This window comes from Dipodomys merriami, unplaced genomic scaffold (genome assembly GCF_024711535.1).
Source record: "Dipodomys merriami isolate MVZ:Mamm:240054 unplaced genomic scaffold, mDipMer1.0.p SCAF_7, whole genome shotgun sequence".
Lineage (NCBI taxonomy): Eukaryota > Metazoa > Chordata > Mammalia > Rodentia > Heteromyidae > Dipodomys > Dipodomys merriami.
The window spans coordinates 19,493,706-19,516,235 of record NW_027206290.1 but is presented as its reverse complement, the minus strand read 5'-3'; the positions used below and the strand labels follow the sequence as shown (position 1 = coordinate 19,516,235).

The following is a 22,530-nucleotide window of genomic DNA, read 5'->3' as shown; positions in this document are numbered from 1 at the left end:
TACAACATTGCTGTTATTATTTATATAAGCCAGTAGTAGAAAGAGGTTTCTTGGTAACAATTTGTACAAAAGATAAAAGTAAATAGTACTTGGATTATTTTCCATGTTTCATCTTATTAATTATCTACTCATAGATAGGCTCTTACTATGCTTCCAGGAGTCTTAAACTTATAGTCTTTTATGTCCAGGCTGGCCTTGATCTGTGATCCTCAGATCTCAGCCTCCTGAGTAGCTAGGATTATCAGTGTGAGCTACTGGTGCCTGGCTGCAAGTCTTTCTCATTTAGATATCTCACCAGCACTTCAGATTTCTAATTCAGGTTTATATTCCCAACTATTCTGAAAATCCTCTCAAGTTTTTTTTTTTTTTTTTTTTTTGTCGGTCGTGGGGCTTGAACTCTGGGCTTAGGCACTGTCCCTGCGCTCTTCAGCTCAAGGTGAGTGCTCTACTGCTTGAGCCACAGCGCTACTTCCTCCTCTCAAGTTTATATTGTCTGTAAGTACCTGTTACAGACTCTACTCTCTGATGTTGTCTCAAAAAATGTAAAGTTTCAACAAACTTTAGACTGTCTACCTACAAATTCCATCTCTGCCAAGTCCGTTTGTGCTGAACTGAAGGGAGGCAAATTGAGCAATTGCCAAGCTAATGTATTTTTTAAAATCAACCAGACACCAGTGGCTCATGTCTATAATCTTACATACTCAGGAGGCTATGGTCTGAGGATTACGGTTCAAAGCCAGCCTGAGCAAGAAAAGTCCATAAGACTATCTCTAATTAACTATCAAAAATTTTAAGTGGAGCTATGGCTTGAATGGTAGAGCACTAGCTCTGAGCAGACAAGCTCAGGAGCATCACCTGGGCATCATTAAGCCCTAAGACCAACATTCCCCCCCCCCCCCCACACACACACACGAAAAACTAAACTAAATAAAATGACACTTGACTTGCAAGCTGAGTACTGGCTCAGGCCTATAATCCTAACTACTCAGGAAGCTAAGATCCGAGGATTTCGGTTCAAAAATCAACCAGGGTTGACCAGAAGTGGCACTGTGGCTCAAAGTGGTACAGTGACAGCCTTGAGCAAAAGAGCTCAGGGACAGCTCCCAGGCCTGAGTTTAAGCCCCATAACCAACAAGAGAAAAAGATACTTGTATTTCAAAAAGTCAAAGTACACATGATTTTCTGGTAGTTTAGTTTTATATACTGAAATAAAGAAATAGATGGATACATGTTAGATATACAACAATCTTCATGGAAAGAGGTAGAAAGAATACATGAGCATGAAAGATTTCTTTCTCTCTACTTTTCCTTTCATTACTTTCACCTAACTGAAATAACATTGAGTCATTTCCATTTTTTGCTCTTTTTAGTCTGTTATTTAATTACATGATATGTTCATAAGCTTACTCCCCACCCCAACCCATCCCTGCTCTGCTTTATATATTATAAGAAACAGTATTTCTTTTTTTTTTTTTGGGGGGGGGTCCAGTCATGGGGCCTGAACTCTGGGCCTGGGTGCTGTCCCTCAGCTCTTCAGCTCAAGGCTAGTGCTCTACCACTTGAGCCACAGTGCCACTTCCGGCTTTTTTCTTTTTGCTTATGTGGTGCTGAGGAATCGAACCCAGGGCCTCAGGCATGCAAGGAAAGCACTCTACCACTGAGCCACCTTCCCAGCCCCAAGAAACAGTATTTCTTTTTTTTTTTAATTGTAAAGATACTATACAGAAGTTTACAGTTACATGAGTGAGGTAATGAGTACACTTCCTATTGAACATTGTTACCCCCTCCATTGTTTTCCCCCTACCATCCCTTCCCTCCCTACCTTCCCCGAGGTTCTTTTTTTTTTTTTTTTGATTGTGATTAAGTGATTACATAATTTCCCGAATTTCACAGTATTGTGGAATAATGATGCTCATTTAAAGTCACAAGTTCATTCTAACTTTCCTGGAGCAAATTGTCTATCACAGTCTATAACATATATTGGTGTACACATGTTATACACCATACATGTGATCAGCAGCATGGGGATATTTAGTAGTGGTTCGACCAGATGAGTGGGAGTTCTTTGTTTCTTAAGTCCTGTTAGTTTTGTCATATCACCTAACATTTTGGATTTAGCATCCACTTATCAGGGAGACCATGTACCGTTTGTCTCTTTGCTCTTGGCTTACCTCGCTCAACATGATTCCTTCTAGCTCCATCCATTTCCCTGCAAATGCCATTATTTTGTCATTTCTAATGACTGCATAATATTCCATTGTGTACAGATACCACAATTTTTGGATCCATTCATCTGTGGTGGGGCATCTGGGTTGTTTCCATATCCTAGCTATTGTGAACAGTGCTGCAATAAACATGGAGGTGCACGTGTCCTTGTATATTGGTTCCTGTTGTTCAGGGTAGATGCCTAGAAGTGGTATGACTGGGTCGTAAGGGGGGGGTCAATCTTTAGCTTTCTAAGGACCCTCCAGACTGCTTTCCAAAGTGGTTGTATAAGTGTACATTCCCACCAGCAGTGTAATAGGGTTCCTCTTTCTCCACATCCCCTCCATCATTTGTTGTTGGCTGAGTTGTGGATGTGGGACATTCTGACTGGGGTAAGGTGGTATCTCAGGGTTGTCTTTATTTGCATTTCCTTCACCACCAGGGATGATGAACATTTCCTCATGTGTTTCTTTGCCATTTTTATTTCTTCATCTGAGAAGTCCCTCTTTAGTTTCCTTGCCCATTTGGTAATTGGTTTGTTAGGTTTGGGAAGAAACAGTATTTCTTCGGAGCCCTTGCCCATTTGGCTGATGTAGCTTCACTTTTCCCCCTCTATGGCCCCTAGCTCCAGCAAGGCAACTCTGTTCTGGACTATGGTCATACTACCTCTTCATGACATCTTTTTTTTTTTTTTTTTGGGTCTGCTCGTGGGGCCTGAACTCTGGGCCTGGGCGCTGTCTCTCAGCTCTTCAGCTTAAGGCTAGCGCTCTACCACTTGAGCCACAGCGCCACTTCTGGCTTTTTTCTTTTTGCTTATGTGGTGCTGAGGAATCGAACCCAGGGCCTCAGGCATACAAGGCAAGCGCTCTATCACTGAGCCACCTTCCTAGCCCCTCATGACATCTTTTAAAGGATGACAGCAGATCCTTCTGAGTCACTTTAGCATGCTCTTTGGTTTCTCTACATATTTATTAATTACCTGTATAGTTATTTAATGCTCTGAATAAAGTTTTCTCCACCTCAAAATGGATTTGTAATTACAGGGTTCTGTTTTCCTGGCTGGACCTTTCTGATATATTCAAGTGAAGACTTACTGGGACCAAACATAAGACACGTGCAGTGCTACCACTTAAAAGGCTGAGACACAAGAATCATGAGTTCAAGGCCAGCCTGGGTTAAATAGCAAGTTCTAGGCCAGTCTGGGCTACATAATGAGACATGCCTCAAAATAAGAAAGAAAACAAATACCCACCCACCCATACACAAAAAGACAGATTCATGGGCAACTAAGAAAAGTTTCGTTTCTAAATCTGATTCTTTTTTTGTTTTTTTTTTTTTTTTGGCCAGTCCTAGGGCTTGAACTCAGGCCCTGAGTTCTTTTGCTCAAGGATAGCACTCTACCACTTGAGCCACAGTGTCATTTCTGGCTTTTTCTGTTTATATGGTACTGAGTAATTGAACCCAGAGCTTCACGCATGCTAGGCAGCACTCTATCAATAAGCCACATTCCTAGCCCAAAAGTTTTGTTTGTTTTTGCTGGTCCTGGAGCTTGAAGTTAGGGCTTGGACACTGTGTCTGAGCCTCTTTGTACTTAAGGTTAGGCTCTCTACCAATTGAGCCACAGTACCACTTCTGGCTTTTGAGTAGTTAATTGGAGATAAGAGTCTCACAGGGACTTTCCTGCCTGGGCTGGCTTTGAACTGGGATCCCCAGATCTCAGCCTCCTGAGTAGCTAGGATTACAGATGTGAGCCAGCTGCAACTGGCTAAATATGATTCTTAATTCTTCAAATAACTAGAAGGAACAAAAGCAATATGGAAAAGATTTAAAGGCTCTTACACTTCTAAATCTAAATGTTCTAAGTGTTACTCTTTTCATATTAGAACTTTTCTGTGATATTAGCTATTCTTATGATTCCAGAAATGTAAAGTGTCCTATCTTACGTGACATTAAAGTAACTTTTCCTTTATTGTGAAATTAATTTACATTTTAATATTAGTACATAAAATATACTTTTATAGTATATTGAAAATACTATTCAAAAAGAAACAACTTGGGCTGGGAAGGTGGCTCAGTGGTAGAACTCTTGCCTTGCATGCCTGAGGCCCTGGGTTCGATTCCTCAGCACCGCATAAGCAGAAAAAAAAAAAAGCCAGAAGTGGCGCTGTGGCTCACTACACAACCGGACCCCCCAAAAAAAGAAACAACTTGAAATTTTCATTATATATAAGGGAAATGTTAATTTACCTCTTCAGATTTCTTCTTCAATTGTTTTTCAAACTTTTCTTTATTTCCTTCCAACTGATTTAAATGCAAAGCAAGTTCTTCCTTACAAATTTCCAATGCTGAATCCAGTTGTCTGACCTAAGCAAATAAAAAGCAAAAATAACAAAAAACAGGAAAACAACTAATAGTAATGAATTCCAATTACATGCTCAATAATTTTTAGATGACTTCTTTGTTTGTTTGTTTTTTTTATTTTTGTTTTTGTTGGTCGTGGGGCTTGAACTCTGGACCTGGGCACTGTCCGTCAGCTCTTCAGCTCAAGGATAGTGCTCTACCACTTGAGCCACAGCGCCACTTTGTTTTTTTCTGTTTATGTGGTGCTAAGGAATTGAACCCAGGGCTTCATGCATGCAAGGCAAGTACTCTACCACTGAGCCACCCTCCTAGCCCATGCTTTATACTTTTTTTTTTTTTGGGGGGGGGGTCCGGTCGTGGGGCCTGAACTCTGGGCCTGAGTGCTGTCCCTCAGCTCTTCAGCTCAAGGCTAGTGCTATACCACTTGAGCCACAGCGCCACTTCTGGCTTTTTTTTCTTTTTGCTTATGTAGTGCTGGGGAATTGAACCCAGGGCCTCATGCATGCAAGACAAGCGCTCTACCACTGAGCCACCTTCCCAGTCCCTGTTTTATACTTTTATGTGTACAATTTTTACAATTCACAAGAATATCTCTAATAAGAAAAAACAAAAGAATCAGCATGCTTGCCTTGATAGTTTCTTCTGATACTTGGCTCTGTAATGCTTTCAAAGCTTCATCTTTCTTAATATTTTCCTTTTCCATTTCCTGAAAACACAAAAATTGAAAGGCAAAATATAAGGACATCAACACTTTCACAATAGAAATATCACAAATCATCTATTCAAGGTAAGTTATAGAAACATAAACATAAACTTTATAAAGATGACTTTACCCCTTTGCTTTCAGTCAGGAGTCTATCTAGTGATTCAAGATGATGTTGTTTACATATTATATCTTGTTGCAACATGGATATAGTCTTTTCTTGTTCTTTAAATTGTTGGTCTTTTTTCTCTAATTGAGCTTCAAGCTAAACATAAAAAACCAGTATTTTCATATTAAATTTAAAATTTGTTTGAAATACCTAAAATATACTGAAAAGAATACCCCAAGTAAAAGCCATTTTTACATGAAAATATATTAGTCAAGCAATAAATACACCATATTTCAAAATGAGTTTACACTATTTTAAAAAACACATACTTTTTCAATCTGTTTCTCCATTTCTCTATGCTGTTCAAGATGAATTTTCTTTGCTTTTTCAAAGGCTAAACAAATTTTCTCATGTTCTGTATTAATATTAGTTTCTAGACTTCTTATCTTATCATTCTTTTCCTAGAAATATAAAACATAGTAAAAGAATATAACTGAAAGCCAGTTTTACATGAAAATATATTAGTATTAGTCAAACAATAAATATAACAGACTTTATCCTTGAGAAATCACAATCGTTAATATTTCAAAATGAGTTTAAACTATTAAAAAATTCAAGAACATATAAAAAAACTAGCATTTCTTTTGTTTCTATTAGTATAAAAACGACCAAACTTGGATAATACATTGTTCTGTTAGCCTATTATCTTAAAAACAAAAAAATAAAGACTTTAATACAATTTATACTTTGTACCATACTTTAATTATGTTTTATAATAATGCTGTAAAAACAAACATGCTGCCACAAATTAAGTACCTAAAAGTCAAACTAAGTTTGAAGTAAAAGGAAAATTTTCTGGGTACGGTGCTGCATACTTGTAATATTTGGGAAAAAGAATCTAATCAAGACTAGTCTGGGTGACACAGAGAGACACAATCCACACACACACACACACACACAAAACAGTACTAGGAAGGTGGCTCAGTGGTAGAGTGCTTGCCTGGCATGCATGAGGCCCTGAATTCGATTCCTCAGCACCATATAAGCAGAAAAAGCCAAAAGTGGAACTGTGGTAGAGGACTAGCCTTGATCTGAAGAGCTGAGGAACAGTGCCCAGGCCCAGAGTTCAAACCCCATTACCAACCAAAAAACAACAACAACAACAACAACAAAGGTAAATTTTTACCATAAGTTCCTGTTCAAGTTCTGCATTTTTTGCTGCAATAGAAGAATATGCAACTATTTTTTCTTCCAGCTGTTTCTCTAGAGTTAAAAGTTGAGAACATTTCTTTGTCATCTGAAATAAATATTAAGTTAGTTTTAAAAGGTAAATCAAATACCTGTTCCTTTCTCCAAAGCTTTATACATTGCATTTAAATAAATTAGGCAGATTTATAGTAACAAACAATGTAGGCTACATAGAGAATAGATCTTTAAACCTCATAATTGCATAAATACTTAAGGAACAAGAGCTATTTTTCATATATATATATATTTTCATATATATATTTCATATATATATATTTTTCATATATATTTCATATAGTGAAAGGAAGGGCAGAGTATTGCACCACCTCTTTAACTATGGAATACATAATTAATGTAAGTCAGACACTTGTATATTCAAACAGAACTACACTCTAACCCATTTTTTCAAGCAAAAAGATCATATTTAGCTGGGCATCAGTGGCTCACGTCTGTAATCCTAGCTACTCAGGAGGCTGAGATCTGAGGACAGCAGTTAAAAGCCAGCCCAGGCAGGAAACTCTGTGAGACTCTTATCTCCAATAAACCACTCAGAAAACCAGAAGTGGAGCTGTGGTTCAAGAGGTACAGTGCTCCCTTGAGCTGAAGATCTGAGGAACATTGCCCCGGCCCAGAGTTCAGGCCCCAAAGACCAATAACAACAACAACAAAAAGATTATATTTAGTATCTAAGGGACACAAGAGTTATACTTGGTTCATACTCTGAAACCAAAACCTATGTTGAACACTGAACATACAAGGAGATCATGAATGTTTTGTGATATTTGAAAAATTTTATTCACTGAACAGGTATTCATTGACAATTCCTATATGCAAGCATGGTTAGATGTACTAGGGATCTATCTTTCTTTTTTTTTCTTTCTTTTTTTTGGGGGAGGGGGTCCGGTCCTGGGGCCTGAACTCTGGGCCTGGGCACTGTCCCTCAGCTCTTCAGCTCAAGGCTAGCGCTCTACCACTTGAGCCACAGTGCCACTTCCGGCTTTTTTCTTTTTGCTTATGTGGTGCTGAGGAATTGAACCCAGGGCCTCAGGCATGCAAGGCAAGCACTCTACCACTGAGCCACCTTCCCAGCCCCTGTACTAGGGATCTAATAGTGAAGAAGAGAGATTAAGGTCTTGTCTTATAAGGTTATATTGTGATAGAGAAAAACACATGAGCAAAATAGGTATTTTAAGAATTAGGAAAAAAGGTTGGGCGCCGGTAGCTCACACCTGTAATCCTAGCTACTCAGGAGGCTGAGATTTGAGGATCACGGTTCAAAGCCAGCCTGGGCAGGAAAGTCCGTGAGATTCTTATCTCCAATAAACCACTGGAAAACCGGAAGTGGCACTGTGGCTCAAGTGGTAGAGCGCTCGCCTTGAGCTGAAGAGCACAGGGACAGCGCCCAAGCCCAGAGTTCAAGCCCCACAACCAATAAAAAAAAGAGGAAAAAAGTAAACTAAGCCATGTAATAGAAAAGGACTGGCTGGGGGTAACTTCAGGTAGACGGCAAAGATGGCTGTGAGATGAATAATGAGAAGTCGGTCATGCAAAAGAAAAAACAAATACAGGAAACAGAAAGTATAGAAGCTCTAGGCTAAGTACAAGCTTGCTATGTTCTAGAAAGATGGCCAATGATACAGTCTACAGGCCCAAGTGTGGGGAGCCTTTTTTTTTTTTTAACCAAGGAGATGGTATCTAACCATTCCCCGCCCCCGCCCCGTCCCCCCCCCCCCCCCCCCCCCCCCGTTGGTCACAGGCCTTGAAACTATCCCTCAGCAATTTTGCTTGAGGCTAGCACTCTACCTCTTTGAACCACACCACCAGTTCCAGATTTCTGGTGGTTAACTGGAGATAAGAGTCTTGGGAGAGACTCTTTGGACTGCAATCCTCAGATCTCAGCCTCCTAAGTAGCTACGATTACAGGCATGAGCCACCGGTGCTTGGCTTCTCTAAGTCTTTTTTGTTGTTGGTGGTGGTGGTCATGGGGCTTGGACTCTGTGCCTGGGTGCTGTCCCTCAGATCTTCAGCTCAAGGCAAGCACTCTATCTCTTGAGCCACAGTGCCACTTTTGGTTTTCTGGGTTGTTTATTGGAGATAAGACTCTCACAGAGTTTCTTGCCAGGGCTAGCTTTGAACCACGATCCTCACAGCTCAGCCTCCTGAGTAGCTAGGGTTACATGCATGAGCCACTGGCGCCTGGCTATCTAACTCATTTTTTTTTTTTTTTGTCTTTTCTTTTTTGGTACTGGGGATCCAACCCAGGACGTTGCACTTGCTAGGCAAGCGCTTTGCCACTGAGCTACATCCCAGCCCTCTAACTCATTTTTAAAAGCAGTAATTACTATTAAAATTAGTACAAAGAGAGCAGTAATTATTTCTGGTGGTGGAAGTATCAATGTTGGAAAAAGAACTTTCTGTATTTTCAGTATGCTCAACAAGAATCTAAGCTGGTGTAAGGTAGTTTAGTTCCACTAAATTTGAGACCCATTTTCAGAGAGTATTTTCTTACTTTTAGCATAAGTCAAAACATGTTTCCCAATATGATTTTAAAAATTTTTTATAACTTAATATAGTACTATTTTCAAAAACCTTTTAACTCAGGACTTAAAGTGTTAGGAAAGTTCACAAGAATACCTTTCTTCCTATCTCAAAATTTAATAAATATACTCAGTTAATTCCAAGCTTACTTCACTTTCTAGTTTGCTAGAGTTGGAAGCTTTCTCTAGCAGCTCCTCTTGAATCAGCTGAAACTGACTAGTTCTGTGAGCCATGTTAACTTTCAAATCAGAATTCTCAGCTTCTATTTGCATCAGCTTAGTGCGCAGTTCTTCTATTCCAGTAGCAAGTCGTTGCCTCTCTCTTTCATATTGCTTGTTTATCTGTTGATTTCGACCTTTTACACTTTCTGCTAATAAACACAAAATCAAAATTGTTCTAAATAAAACATCAATAATTGAAATTTAATTTAAATAGTTGGATAATTTAATAATAAAATTTAGTTTGTGTGTGTGTGTGTGTGTGTGTGTGTGTGTTTGTTGTTGTTTTGGTCAGTCATGGGACTTGAACTCTGGGCCTGGGCACTGTTCCTGAGCTCTTGAGCTCAAGGCTAGCACTCTACCTTGAGGCACAGGGCCACTTCCAGTTTTTCTGGTGGTTAATTGGACGTAAGAGTCTCATGGACTTTCCTGCCCAGGCTGGCTTCGAACCACAATCTCAGCCTCCTGAGTAGCTAGAATTACAGGCATGAGCTACTAGTGTCCAGTTTAGTTTTTGATTCACAGAATAAGAGGGATAGAGAATGAAACATAAGGAAAACACATATATTAAATATGGTAATGTAGTTTCTAAATTCAATATATAACAAAGAAGACTCTAGAGCATTCACTTTTCTAGAAAGCTTAAGATTGTCCCTTGTGCCAGAAATTTAATTGTACTTTATTTATTAAGATTTTTTTTTGGCCGGGGGGGGGGGGTCAGTCATGGGGCTTGAATTCAGGGTCTAGAAGTTGTCTAAGAGCTCTTTTGCTCAGGATAGTGCTCTACCACTTTTTTTTTTGTCGGTCGTGGGGCTTGAACTCTGGGCCTGGGCGCTGTCCTTCAGCTCTTCAGCTCAAAGCGAGTGCTCTACCACTTGAGCTACAGCACCACTTCCGGTTTTCTGGTGGTTTATTTGAGATAGGAGTCTCACGGTCTCTCCTGCCCGGGCTGGCTTTGAACCGAGATCCTCAGATCTCAGCCTCCTGAGTAGCTAGGATTACAGGCGTGAGCCACCAGCGCCCGGCTTGCTCTACCACTTTAAACCACAGTGCAAATTCTGGTTTTCTGGTGGTTAATTGGAGATAAGAATTTCACAGACTTACCTGCCCGGACTGGCTTTGACCCTCAAATCTCAGCCTTTTGAATTATAGGAATAGCCACTGGTGCCAGCATAAATTAATAATATTTTTATGTAGTTTCTTTATGTGCAGTTTCAAAAGCTGCAGATAGCGTACCCTTCCCAGTCCCATCCTCTGAAAACTGGAGGTTAAAATACAATGTTGAGCTGGACGCCAGTGGCTCATACCTGTAATCCTAGCTACTCAGGATTCAAGTTCAAGCCCCAGGACTGGCCAAAAAAAAAGAATTCTGTTTATCATTTATGAAAATAATTCAATATAACATACTCACCTATTTGATTACCACGTAGTTTTACAGGTTCTGTTTCTAAAATATTTAATTTGCCAGTTTCTTGACTATCGTTACAAGCAATAAAATTCTGAGATAACTGATTCACAGTCAGATTTGCATGTAGCTTTTGAATTTCTGCCTCTTTCATTGCAAGTTTAATCCTGACATAAAAGGAAAACAGCCAAAAATTATTAAAAGATCTCATAGTATTTTTGCTTTAACCTTTAAAGTTGGGAAAAGCTTTAAAATTTTCATATTGGTAAACTTTTATATGTGATATGGAAATTTGTCAACTAAAATAGTATTATAAATTGGTTCTCACACCTTCCAAACTAGATAGAAATTAGTAAAGTTGAATAGTCAGACACCCCGTGACCACGCAATTTCAGTTCTAAAATTCAACTAAGATAGCCACATCAGTTTATCAGTTATTCATTAATATAGCTAACCAGAATGGATTTTTTAAATGATTCTGGATAAAAAAGAGAAAACTGAAAACAATATAAACATATATTGTATTAGTATAATATAGATAGAAAAAATATGCATCTAAAAATAGATGATGTATTTTTAAGGGCGAATGAGACTAGCAGTTAGAGTCGAAGATTATTACCCATCCTGTAATGTTCTATTTTTTATTTTAAAAAAACAGATTTGAAACAAAAATTACAAAATGTTAAAAAGAATCAATTCTAAATTGAGGAATCAATATAATATTATCTCAACTAAACGTATTCATTCTCAACTAAAGTTATTTTTTTTTTTGTTGGTGGTGGTTATGGGGCTTGAACTCTGGGCCTGGGCACTGTCCCTAAGCTCTTCAGCTCAAGGCTAGTGCTCTACCACTTTGAACCACAGCATCACTTCTGGCTTTCTGGTGGCTAACTGGAGATAAGATTCTCATGCTGGCTTTGAACAGCGATCCTCAGCCTCCTGAGTAGCTAGCATTACAGGTGTAAGCCACTGGCGCCTGGTTAAAGTTATTCTTTTTTTTTTTTTTTTTTTTTGCCAGTCATGGGCCTTGAACTCTGGGCCTGGGTGCTGTCCCTCAGCTCTTCAGTTCAAGGCTAGCACTCTACCACTTAAGCCACAGTACCTCTTCTGGCTTTTTTCTGCTTATGTGGTGCTGAGGAATCGAACCCAGGGCCTCATGCATGCAAGGCAAGCACTCTACCACTGAGCCACCTTCCCAGCCCCTAAAGTTATTCTTTTAGTCATCTACTTAAGACACAGGGCCTTACCACATAGTCCTGAGTTTGAGGTTGTCCTCCAACTCACTAGATAGCACAGCATGGCCTCAAACTTGTGATCCTCCTATCTCAGCATTCCTAAGGCTGACATTATAGCAACATGCCTGACAATTTCTTAACATCCAAATAAAACCATTATATTTGCTGAAACTTAAGATCTGAAAAGTATACCTCAATTCCGAAATCATCATTTTATTTGCCTCACAGCAGCCAACACAACTGTCTTCCTTGTGTGACAAACCACTCATCTGATGCTTAGAAAGAGGCGACTTAAAGCCAAGTATTTCTCTTTTAAACTGTAAGTTTAAAAACAAACATTTAAAACTTACATGTTTTCCTATTCAGAACTCAAGTCTGAAAATTTATATAAATTTAATGGAAACAATCTCAAGTCTATCCGTAAGTAGAACTTAAATTACTATGAAATTTTAAGATAATGAAAATCTGTACTTAAGCTTGAGTTACAGATCAATAAGAATGTATTTCATAACATAACATTATATACAAACAAATTACAGTGTTAAACACAGTATTTTCAATGTATATATAGCTAAAGTTATATAGCAGTATTTAAAATATGAATAAGATAAACAAATTTCAGAATAGCTATTAATGGTATTAGATGGTTTCCGAGCTTTTCAGTTCATAATTCCATGCTTTATAATAATTTAATATTCTTAAGAATCTACCATTCAATCTAACATGTATCCACAGGAAAAAACCAAGCATGATATATTTCTCTAATATCTTATCTTCACTCCTATCACTAACAAATTACCAACACAAACTCACTGAATTCCTTTGTATGTGTGTGTTGTATGTATGTACATGTACTGGGGCTTGAACTCAAGAGACTCATTCTTTGCTCAAGGCTGGCACTCTACCTCTTGAGCTACACCTTTACTTTTTTTTTTTTTTTGCCACTTCTGGCATTTTCTGTTATGTGGTACAGAGGAACTGAAACCAGGGCTCTATGCATGCATGCAAGCAAGGCAAACACTCCTACTAGGACACATTCTCAGACTGAACATTAAATAAATTCCACTTTTTAAAAGTTAACTGGAGGTAAGAACCTTAGATTTGTCTGCCCAGGTTGGCTAAGAACTATGATCCTCAGATCTCAGCCTCCTGAGAAGACAAGCTTACACGCATGAGCCATCAGAACCCAGCCTCCCTGGTTTCCTGTTCTCACTGATGGATATTTTAAAGTTCTGAGACAGTCTAGTAAGTACATGTAAAACTGCTCAACATAAGTTATCATTAAAACCACAGTGAGCCCGTGCCAGGGACTCATGCTGTTAATCCTAGCTACTCAAGATTTGAATGCAGCCTGAGCAGAAAAAATCTGTAAGACTATGTGGCTCATGTGGTAAGATTAGTTGAGACACTAGTTAACACCCACTGATTGTTCTCACCAAAACCAAAAAATAACAAATATTTCAAAGACATAGAGAAACAAGCACCCTCATAAATTGTTGAAAAGAATATAAAAGAGCCGGGCGCTGGTGGCTCACGCCTGTAATCCTAGCTACTCAGGAGGCTGAGATCTGAGGATCGCAGTTCAAAGCCAGCCTGGGCAGGAGAGACCGTGAGACTCCTATCTCCAATAAACCACCAGAAAACCGGAAGTGGTGCTGTAGCTCAAGTGGTAGAGCGCTTGCCTTGAGCTGAAGAGCTGAGGGACAGCGCCCAGGCCCAGAGTTCAACCCCCATGGCCAGCTGACCAAAAAAAAAAAAAAAGAATATAAAAAGATGTAGTCATTTTGAAAAAGTTTGGTATAAATCAACATATGACCAAGCAATTCTATTCAAAGGTATCTATCCAAGGAAAATAAAAACATGTCCAAACAAAGACTTCTTTTGTTTTGTTTTGTTTGTTGGTCGTGGGGCTTCAACTCTGGGCCTGCATTTCTCAGCTCTTCAGCTCAAGACAAGTGTTCTACCACTTGAGTCACAGCGCCACTTCTGGTTTTCTGGTGGTTTATTGGAGATAAGTCTCACAGGGTTTCCTGCCTGGGCTTGGCTTTGAACCCTGATCTGCAGATTTCAGCCTCCTGAGTAGCTAGGATTACAGGCATAAGTCACCAGCACCCAGCCACAAAGACTTCTACACAAATATTTTATTTTTTTGGTCAGTCATTGGGCTTGAACTCAGGGCTTGGGAGCTATCCCTGAGCTTTTTCCACTCCAAACTAGTGCTCTACTACTTTGAGCCACAGTAACACTTCAGGTTTTCTGGGGGTTTCACAGACTTTCTTGACCAGGCTGGCTGTGAACTGTGATCCTCAGATCTCAACTTCCTGAGTAGCTAGGATTACAGGAGTAAGACACTGTGCTAGCTATGCAAATATTTTTACCAGTGTTATTCATAAATTAAAATAACCCCAAATGTCTATCAATTAATAGTTAAATGAAATGCAGTATATCCATACAATAGAATACTATTGTATTCTAAAATAAAAATTACTCATATATGTCTCAATATGAAATGATCCTCAAAAATACTAAAAGTAGGGGCTGGGAAGGTGGCTCAGTGGTAGAGCGCTTGCCTTGCATGCCTGAGGCCCTGGGTTCGATTCCTCAGCACCACATAAGCAAAAAAAAAAAAAAAGCCAGAAGTGGCGCTGTGGCTCAAGTGGTAGAGCGCTAGCCTTGAGCTGAAGAGCTGAGGGACAGCACCCAGGCCGAGTTCAGGCCCCACAACTGGACCCCCCCAAAAAATACTAAAAGTATACATTAACAAGTATAAAAGACATATTGTTATGATTATATTCATATGAAATGTCTAGAAATACAAATCTGCAGAAGCAGAAACTATTAGTGGTTTCCCAAGGGTGAGATGGGAGAGTGCTAATTATAAAGGGACATAGAGATCTTTTGAGAAGAAAAAAATATTTGGAAGTGGATGATTGTTATAAAACTCACAATTTAAAAAAAACTATAGAATAATACGTTTTATTTTATTTTTTGTTGGTTATAGGGCTTGAATTACGGGCCTAGGCACTATCCCTAAGCTCTTTTGATCAAGGCTAGTGCTCCTACCACTTTGAGCCAGGCTCCACTTCCAGTTCTTGAATGGCTAACTGGAGATAAGAGTCTCATGGGGCCTTTCTGCCTTGGCTGCTTTGAATTGTGATCCTCAGATCTCAGCCTCTCCAGTAGCTAGGATTATAGGCATGAGCCACTGGCTCCCAGTTCAGAATGGTACATTTTTATTTATTTGTTTGTTTATTTATTTATTTAAGTCCTAGGGCTTGAACTCAGGGCCTGGGCACTGTCCCTGAGTTCCTTTTGCTCAAAGCTAGCACTCTACCACATAGGCCACAGCACTATTTCCAGCTTTTTTTGTATAGTAGTACTGAGGAATTGAACCCAGGGCTTTTTATCCCTGGGAGGCAAGTACCCTACCATTTAGCCACATTCCCAGCCCAGAAGAGTACATTTTAACAAGGTGACTTTACAGTACATATAAGAAATGTGACATCTGAAAGAGCAAAAAAGGAAGACCAGAAAGGCTAGTGTGTGGGAAGTAAGTATGGATTATATTGCAAAGAAACTTGGCTAAAAGTATAAACAAGCAGAAAACAGAAGCTAACAAAGCAATCACAAAGTGATGGTTTCTCATAAACCGCTAGAGTAAAATCTTTCCCATTGTATAATATACTACAGTGAATTTCTTTTCAGATATACTTACTGGCAACTGGGATATCATTTTTTCCAAACCTCTCAGTTCTACCCTTGAACTTTCAATTTCCTGCTGACACAAATCCAGTCGTTCATTCTGTGTTGCAATACGGACCTTTAATTCTCGATTTTCATTCATCAGGGAAAATTTTTCTCTCAATAGTTCATCCTTGCCTTCTAAGTCACTCTCTAGCTTCAGAATACTTTGTCTAGATTCAGTTAACTGTGTCATGACTTCAGAGTTTTTCATTGCCATAATTCTTAGTTTTTCTTTTACACTGTTATTTTCTTCTTTTAACTGCCTAAATTAAAAAAAAATCATTAAAGTGAAAATATCTATCCATTTGCAATAATAGTGTCTGTTTTCACTTTAAAAAATGTTTGAAGCCAGGAGATGGTGGCTCATGCCTGAAATAATAGCTACTTAGGATGCTGAGATCTGAGGATTGCAGTTCAAAGCCAGCCCAGGCAGAAAAGTCCCCTTAAGACTCTTATCTCCAATTAACCACTCAAAAACTAGAGGTGGCACTGTGGCTCGTGTGGTAGGTAGAGCACGAGCCTTAAGCACAAAGAAGTTCAGGGACAGCGCCCAGGCCCTGAGTTCAAGCCCCCCAAAAAGGACAAAAACAAAGCATAACAACAACAAAAAACCAATTGTTTGAGTTGGGCACTAGTGACTCATGCCTGTAATTCTAGCTACTCAAGAGGCTGAGATCTACAGACTGTGTTTTGTACCTAGAGAAAAGTCCATGAAACTCTTATCTCCAATAAACTACTCAGCAAAAGCTAGAAGTGGTGCTGTGGCTCAAGTGGTACAGTGTTAGCCTTGAACAGTGTCCAGGCCCTGAGTTCAAGCCCAAGGACTAGGAAAAAAAAAAAAGGAGGGGCTGGAAAGGTGGTAGAGCACTTGCCTTGCATGCATGAGGCCCTGGGTTCAATTCCTCAGCACCACATAAGCAAAAAGAAAAAAAGCTGGAAGTGGCGCTCAAGTGGTAGAGCGATAGCCTAGAGCTGAATAGCTGAGGGACAGTGCCCAGGCCCAGAGTTCAGGCCCCATGACCGAACCCCCCCCCCAAAAAAAGAAACTTACCAAGTAATGACATGACAACAAAAAACTATAGGTTGATATCCTTGATAAAAATAGATGTATAAATCATCAACAAAGTACTTCAAACTCAATGCAACAGCTCACTGAGAAAAATATTTACCATGATCAAGAGGAAACTATCCTAGAGACACAAGGAAGAAGGTTCAACACGCCCAAGTCAATAGAATGATAAACCATAGGGGCTGGGAATGTGGGTTAGTGGTAGAGAATCTGCCTCGCATGCATGAAGCCCTAGGTTCAATTCCTCAGTACCACATACACAGAAAAGTTTGGAAGTAGTGCTGTGGCTCAAGTGATAAAGTGCTATCCTTGAGCAAAAGAAGCTCAGGGACATTGCCCAGTCCTTGAATTCAAGGCCCAGGACTGGCAAACAAAACAAAACAAAAAACAGGTGTGAAAGGAACAAACCTCAACACAATAAAGGTCATATATAATAAGCATAGCTAACATTACACTGGATGAGGAAAAATTGAAAGCTTTCTCTTCATATATTTGGACCATAAGAAATATGAAATAATAAGAAAATAAGGTCTGTTTTCACTACTTTTCTTCAAAATAGTAATCAAAGTACAAGCCAGAGCAATCAAGTAAGAGGGAAAAAAAAAGACTTCAAAATTGGAAAACATGATGTCAAATTATCACTTTGTAGATAATATGAATCTACCAAATGTCTATTAAAACTGATGAAAGCTGGGCACTGGTGGCTCATGTCTGTAATCCTAGCTACTCAGGAGGCTGAGATCTGAGGATCACAGTTCAAAGCCAGCCTGGGCAGAAAAGTCCATGAGACTGAACTCTCATGGACTGAACTCTGAACTCTGCTTATGTGGTGCTAGGGAATCAAACCCAGGGCCTCATGCATGCAAGGCAAGCACTCTACTGAGCCACCTTCCCAGCCCCCATGAGACTCTTATCTCCAATAAACCACCAGAAAACTGGAAATAGTGTTGTGGCTTAAGTGGTAGAGTGCTTGCCTTGAACTGAAAAGCTGAGGGACAGCACCCAGGCCCACAGTTGAAGCCCATGACCGACAAAAAAACAAAAAATAAAAACAACTGATGGAAAAAAACCTAACTGATGATTTTAGTAAAGTTGCAGGATATAAAATCAACATACAAAAATCAGTAGTGCTGCTGGATGTCAATAATACTCAAATTCAACTAGAAATTTATCAACAACGACCATTTATAATAGTTTTAAAATAAACAATGTGCCTAAGCAGAGGTGAAATATCTCAACTAAAAACAGTAAAACACTGTTAAAAGAAATTAAAGAGGACACAAAAAATGCAAAGACATGCCGGGCAGTGGTGGCTCATGCCTGTAATCCTAGCTACTCAGGAGGCTGAGATCTGAGGATCTCGGTTCAAAGCCAGCCCGGGCAGGAGAGACCATGAGACTCCTATCTCCAATAAACCACCAGAAAACCGGAAGTGGTGCTGTAGCTCAAGTGGTAGAGCGCTTGCCTTGAGCTGAAGAGCTGAGGGACAGCACCCAGGCCCAGAGTTCAAGCCCCATGGACGGACCAAAAAAAAAAATGCAAAGACACAGATATGTATGACCTAGAATAATAATATCATTAAAATGTCTATACTAGCAGCCAGGTGCTAGTGGCTCACACTTATAATCTTAGCTAGTCAGGAGGCTGAGACCTGAGGATCTTGGTTCAAAAATAGCCTGGGCAGGAAAGTCTGCCTTTTGCTCAAGGCTAGTACTCTACCACTTGAGGCACACCATCACTTCTGGCTTTTCTGTTTATGTGGTATTGAGGAATCAAACCTAGGGCTTCATACATGCTAGGCAAGCACTCTACCGTTAAGCCACATTCACAGCCCTGTGAGACTCTTATCTCCAATTAATGAGCAAAGCCAGAGGTAGAGATTTGGCTCAAGTAAGAGCACCAACCTTGAGCAAGAAAACCAAGCCAGAGCTCCAGGCTGAGTTTAAGCTTCAGAACCAGAGCAAAAAAATAAAAAATAAATAAATAAACTACAAACAAATAGTGTTGGTACAAAAACAGATAAGTAGAGCATGGAATAGAATAAAACACCTAAAAATAATCCCACACATTTATAGACAATAGATCTTCAACCAAGAAGATGCATTGAAAAAAAAGACAATCTTTCTGATAAATAGTCCAGGAAAATGGGACATCCACAGGGAGAAGAATGAAACTTGTCCCCTATCTCTTATCAGTTGTGCTCTTAGAACTAATTCCCATCAACTTTCAAAGGTTAATAGTAATTGGTCTTTATCACCTTCTGAAATACAGGTACTGTCACTTGAGCCATAGCTCCACGTCTAGTTTTTTGGTGATTAACTGGAGCCTTAGACTTTCCTGCCTGGACTGGCTTTGAATGGAGATTCTCAGATCTCAGCCTCCTGAGTAGCCAGGATTACAGGCTTGAGCTACCAGCACCCATGAAGAGTGATGAGCTTTTTACATACCAGGTCTATAAGATCCATGTAGGATGTGTCTTTACTTCTTGGCTTACTTCATTTAACATTTTCTGTTCTTTTTTTTTCCTGCCAGTAATAGGGCTTGAACTCAAGGCTTAGGTTCTGCCCCTTAGCTTTTTTAAAAGCTCAGAGCTACCACTTTACCACTTGAGCTACATTATCACTTCTGGCCTTTTGGAAATTAACTAAACATGAGTCTCATGGATTTCCTTGCCCAGGTTAACTGTAGCTAAGATTACAGACATGAGTCATTGGTGCCTGGCTTCAACATTTTCTTTTGTTGGTAGCAATGGGATTTGAATTCAAGGCTTAAGCTTGCTAGATAAGACTACCACTTGAGCAATTCCCTTTACTCACCACCTACCTTCTGAACCCTCAACAAATAATAGTTACTCTTTGGGTCTGTTTCTTTACTTACCGAGGTTAGACTACATGATTCCTCACAATATAAAAATTTCTTTTTATTTGAATATCTTTACTAGCCAGCTAATGTAATCGTACAATATATCTGGGCTAATTTTGTCTAAAATATATAAAACAAATACATATGTTGGCTAGTATTAGCTTATAGTTACAAGTATGTTAACACTTATAATTTAGAATACACTTAAAATTTAACTATATACCTAAAAAAGTTTCAGTTATGAAGCTTATCTTTTTACAGTATGTAAATCTATAACCACAAAGTATTAAACTTTGTTTTTAAATATATGAATGTTTCAGTTTCCATTTCTACACAAAATATCATTTTCAACAATAGAATACTGTACCTTAATTTCTCTTTCAGAACTTCAAGTTCATTTTTATATGCACTACACTTTTCTTGTAGCCTTTTATTTTCTTTTTCACAGTTACTAAGATTTTTCTCTAATACTTCTTCTTCAGTCTGAACCTAAAACAAAAAATTGTTTTAAGTGGACATATTAATGAAGTCACCATAATCTTAGGTGTTTTAAACATTTAAGAAGTAGGAGGGCTGGGAAGATGGCTCAGTGATAGAGTGCTTGTCTTGCATGCTTGAGGCCCTGGGTTCGATTCCTCAGCACCACATAAGCAAAAAGAAAAAAGCTGGAGGTGGCTCAAGTGGTAGAGTGCTAGCCTTGAGCTGAAGAGCTGAGGGACAGCGCCCAGGCCCAGAGTTCAGGCCCCATGACCAGACCCAAAAAAAGAAAAAAAAGAAAGAAAGAAAGAAGTAGGAGTAGACTAAGTATTTCATATGTGTAACTTCTCAGTCTTACAGATGAGTGAAGTTACTGGGCAATATCTGTCCTGAAATCCTTCTAACAGAAATGAGTACTGTCACCTCAAAGCAAAAGGGCTCTGGCCAAACAAGGCAAGCAACTCAAACATGGATTTGGTATTCAACTTACTAATTTCAGAGCAAATATTTCAGAAAAGTCTTTTTGGTTTCAATTTCTTTCTTTTTTTGGGGGGGGGGTGTTCCGGTCGTGGGGCCTGAACTCTGGGCCTGGGCACTGTCACTGTCCCTCAGCTCTTCAGCTCAAGGCTAGTGCTCTACCACTTGAGTTACAGCGCCACTTCTGGCTTTTTTCTTTTTGCTTATGTGGTGCTGAGGTTGAACCCAGGGCCTCAGGCATGCAAGGCAAGCGCTCTACCACTGAGCCACCTTCCCAGCCCCTTTGGTTTCAATTTCTTACATAGGGTTTGGCACTCTTTCCAGGGTTAACTTAGACTATTAATTCTCCAACTTACCTCTCAAGTAGCTGGGACCTCAGACTTATGCTACAAAAAGCTTATTTTTGAGAAAGCCTCATGCTAACTTTCTGCCCCAGCTAGACTCCAATACTCCAATACAACGTCATCCTTCTCACTCTGCTTATACATAATGGTCAATCTTATTATTATTATTCAACTTGATTGGATTGAGAAATACCTAGGAGATTAGTGAAGCATAACTCTGATATATCTCTGATGACATTTATACAAACAATTAGACTATTAGATCTCTGAGTTAATGAAGGGATTAATCCCTATGGATTCCTAGTATGATAGCATTATTGAGAGATGCCAAAAAGTAGTGCCTAGTTGGATAAAGTAGGTCACTAAGAATGTGTCCTTGAAGGTTAGGTCTTATTCTTACTGCTTCCTGCATTCTTTTTTTTTCCCCCCTTCTTGGTAATCAAATGTAAACTACTCTGTTCTGTATACTTTCACTATGAGGTACAGAGACCTCTAAAAGTGTGAGCCACAATAAATCTTTCCCTTAACTTGTTTTGCCAAGGATTTAGTCATAGCTACGGAAAAGTAACTAATGTACCCCTAGATATTTCTAGATATTCCTCCTACTTAATATTCTCCACTTAATGAATCACTTCATTAAAAATCACTTCTAAGGGCTGGGAAGGTGGCTCAGTGGTAGAGCGCTTGCCTTGTATGCCTGAGGCCCTGGGTTCGATTCCTCAGCACCACATAAGCAAAAAGAAAAAAGCCGGAAGTGGCTCAAGTGGTAGAGCACTAGCCTTGAGCTGAAGAGCTGAGGGACAGTGCCCAGGCCCAGAGTTCAGGCCCCACAACCGGACCAAAAAAAAAAAAAAAAAATCACTTCTAAGACATTTAGATCCTGTAGGGACTTACTGCAAGGCTTTCAAAACAGTGATCTGATGAACTAATTTACACTTAAGATTTCAATATCTAAGGGCCTAGGAATGTGGCTTAGTGGTAGAGTGCTTGCATAGCATGCATGAAGGCCTGGGTTCAATCCCTCAATACCATATAAACAGAAAAAGCCAGAAGTGGCACTGTGGCTTTAGTAGTACAGTGCTAGCCTTGAGCAAAAGAAGCTCAGGGCAGTGCCTAGGCCCTGAGTTCAAGCCTGGCAAAAAACGTCAAGGACTGGAAGTGGTGCTGTAGCTCAAGTGGTAGAGCGCTAGCCTTGAGCTGAAGAGCTGAGGGACAGCGCTGAGGCCGAGTTCAAGCCCCATGACTGACAACATTAAAAAAAAAAAGTTCAAGGACTGGCCAAAAAACCCCCAAAGATTTCAATATCTAATAGATTTTACATTATATATATGTGAACACACACACACACACAAACACACACACACTCACTCAGGGCCTGGGCACTGTCCCTGAGCTTTTTTGCTAAAGGCTAGTGCTCTATCACTTGGGCCATAGCTTCACTTAAAATATATCTTTTGTACTACTAAATGGTATATTCAGGTATAGTGCAAAAGAATGTCAAATGACATCGTCTTCCTTGATCTTAGTACCTAATG

At 39.5% G+C, this 22,530-nt stretch overlaps 1 protein-coding gene across 5 annotated transcripts in view; it reads right to left on the bottom strand.

Moving 5' to 3' along the window:
• The window catches only part of Ccdc18 (coiled-coil domain containing 18), an 82,839-nt gene that overhangs the window by 38,012 nt on the left and 22,297 nt on the right, over window positions 1–22,530 (bottom strand). For 4 of the 5 annotated variants that reach the window (XM_070007673.1, XM_070007671.1, XM_070007672.1 and 1 more), the window contains 10 exons: window positions 20,065–20,186; window positions 15,738–16,029; window positions 12,215–12,339; window positions 10,794–10,954; window positions 9,314–9,534; window positions 6,565–6,675; window positions 5,708–5,839; window positions 5,400–5,534; window positions 5,195–5,272; window positions 4,453–4,569 (listed from right to left, as the gene is read on the bottom strand). In XM_070007673.1, coding sequence (XP_069863774.1) covers window positions 4,453–4,569; window positions 5,195–5,272; window positions 5,400–5,534; window positions 5,708–5,839; window positions 6,565–6,675; window positions 9,314–9,534; window positions 10,794–10,954; window positions 12,215–12,339; window positions 15,738–16,029; window positions 20,065–20,186 — 1,494 coding nt within the window. The remainder of the gene's footprint in view (window positions 1–4,452; window positions 4,570–5,194; window positions 5,273–5,399; window positions 5,535–5,707; window positions 5,840–6,564; window positions 6,676–9,313; window positions 9,535–10,793; window positions 10,955–12,214; window positions 12,340–15,737; window positions 16,030–20,064; window positions 20,187–22,530) is intronic. The other variant, XM_070007675.1, reaches the window with a different exon arrangement.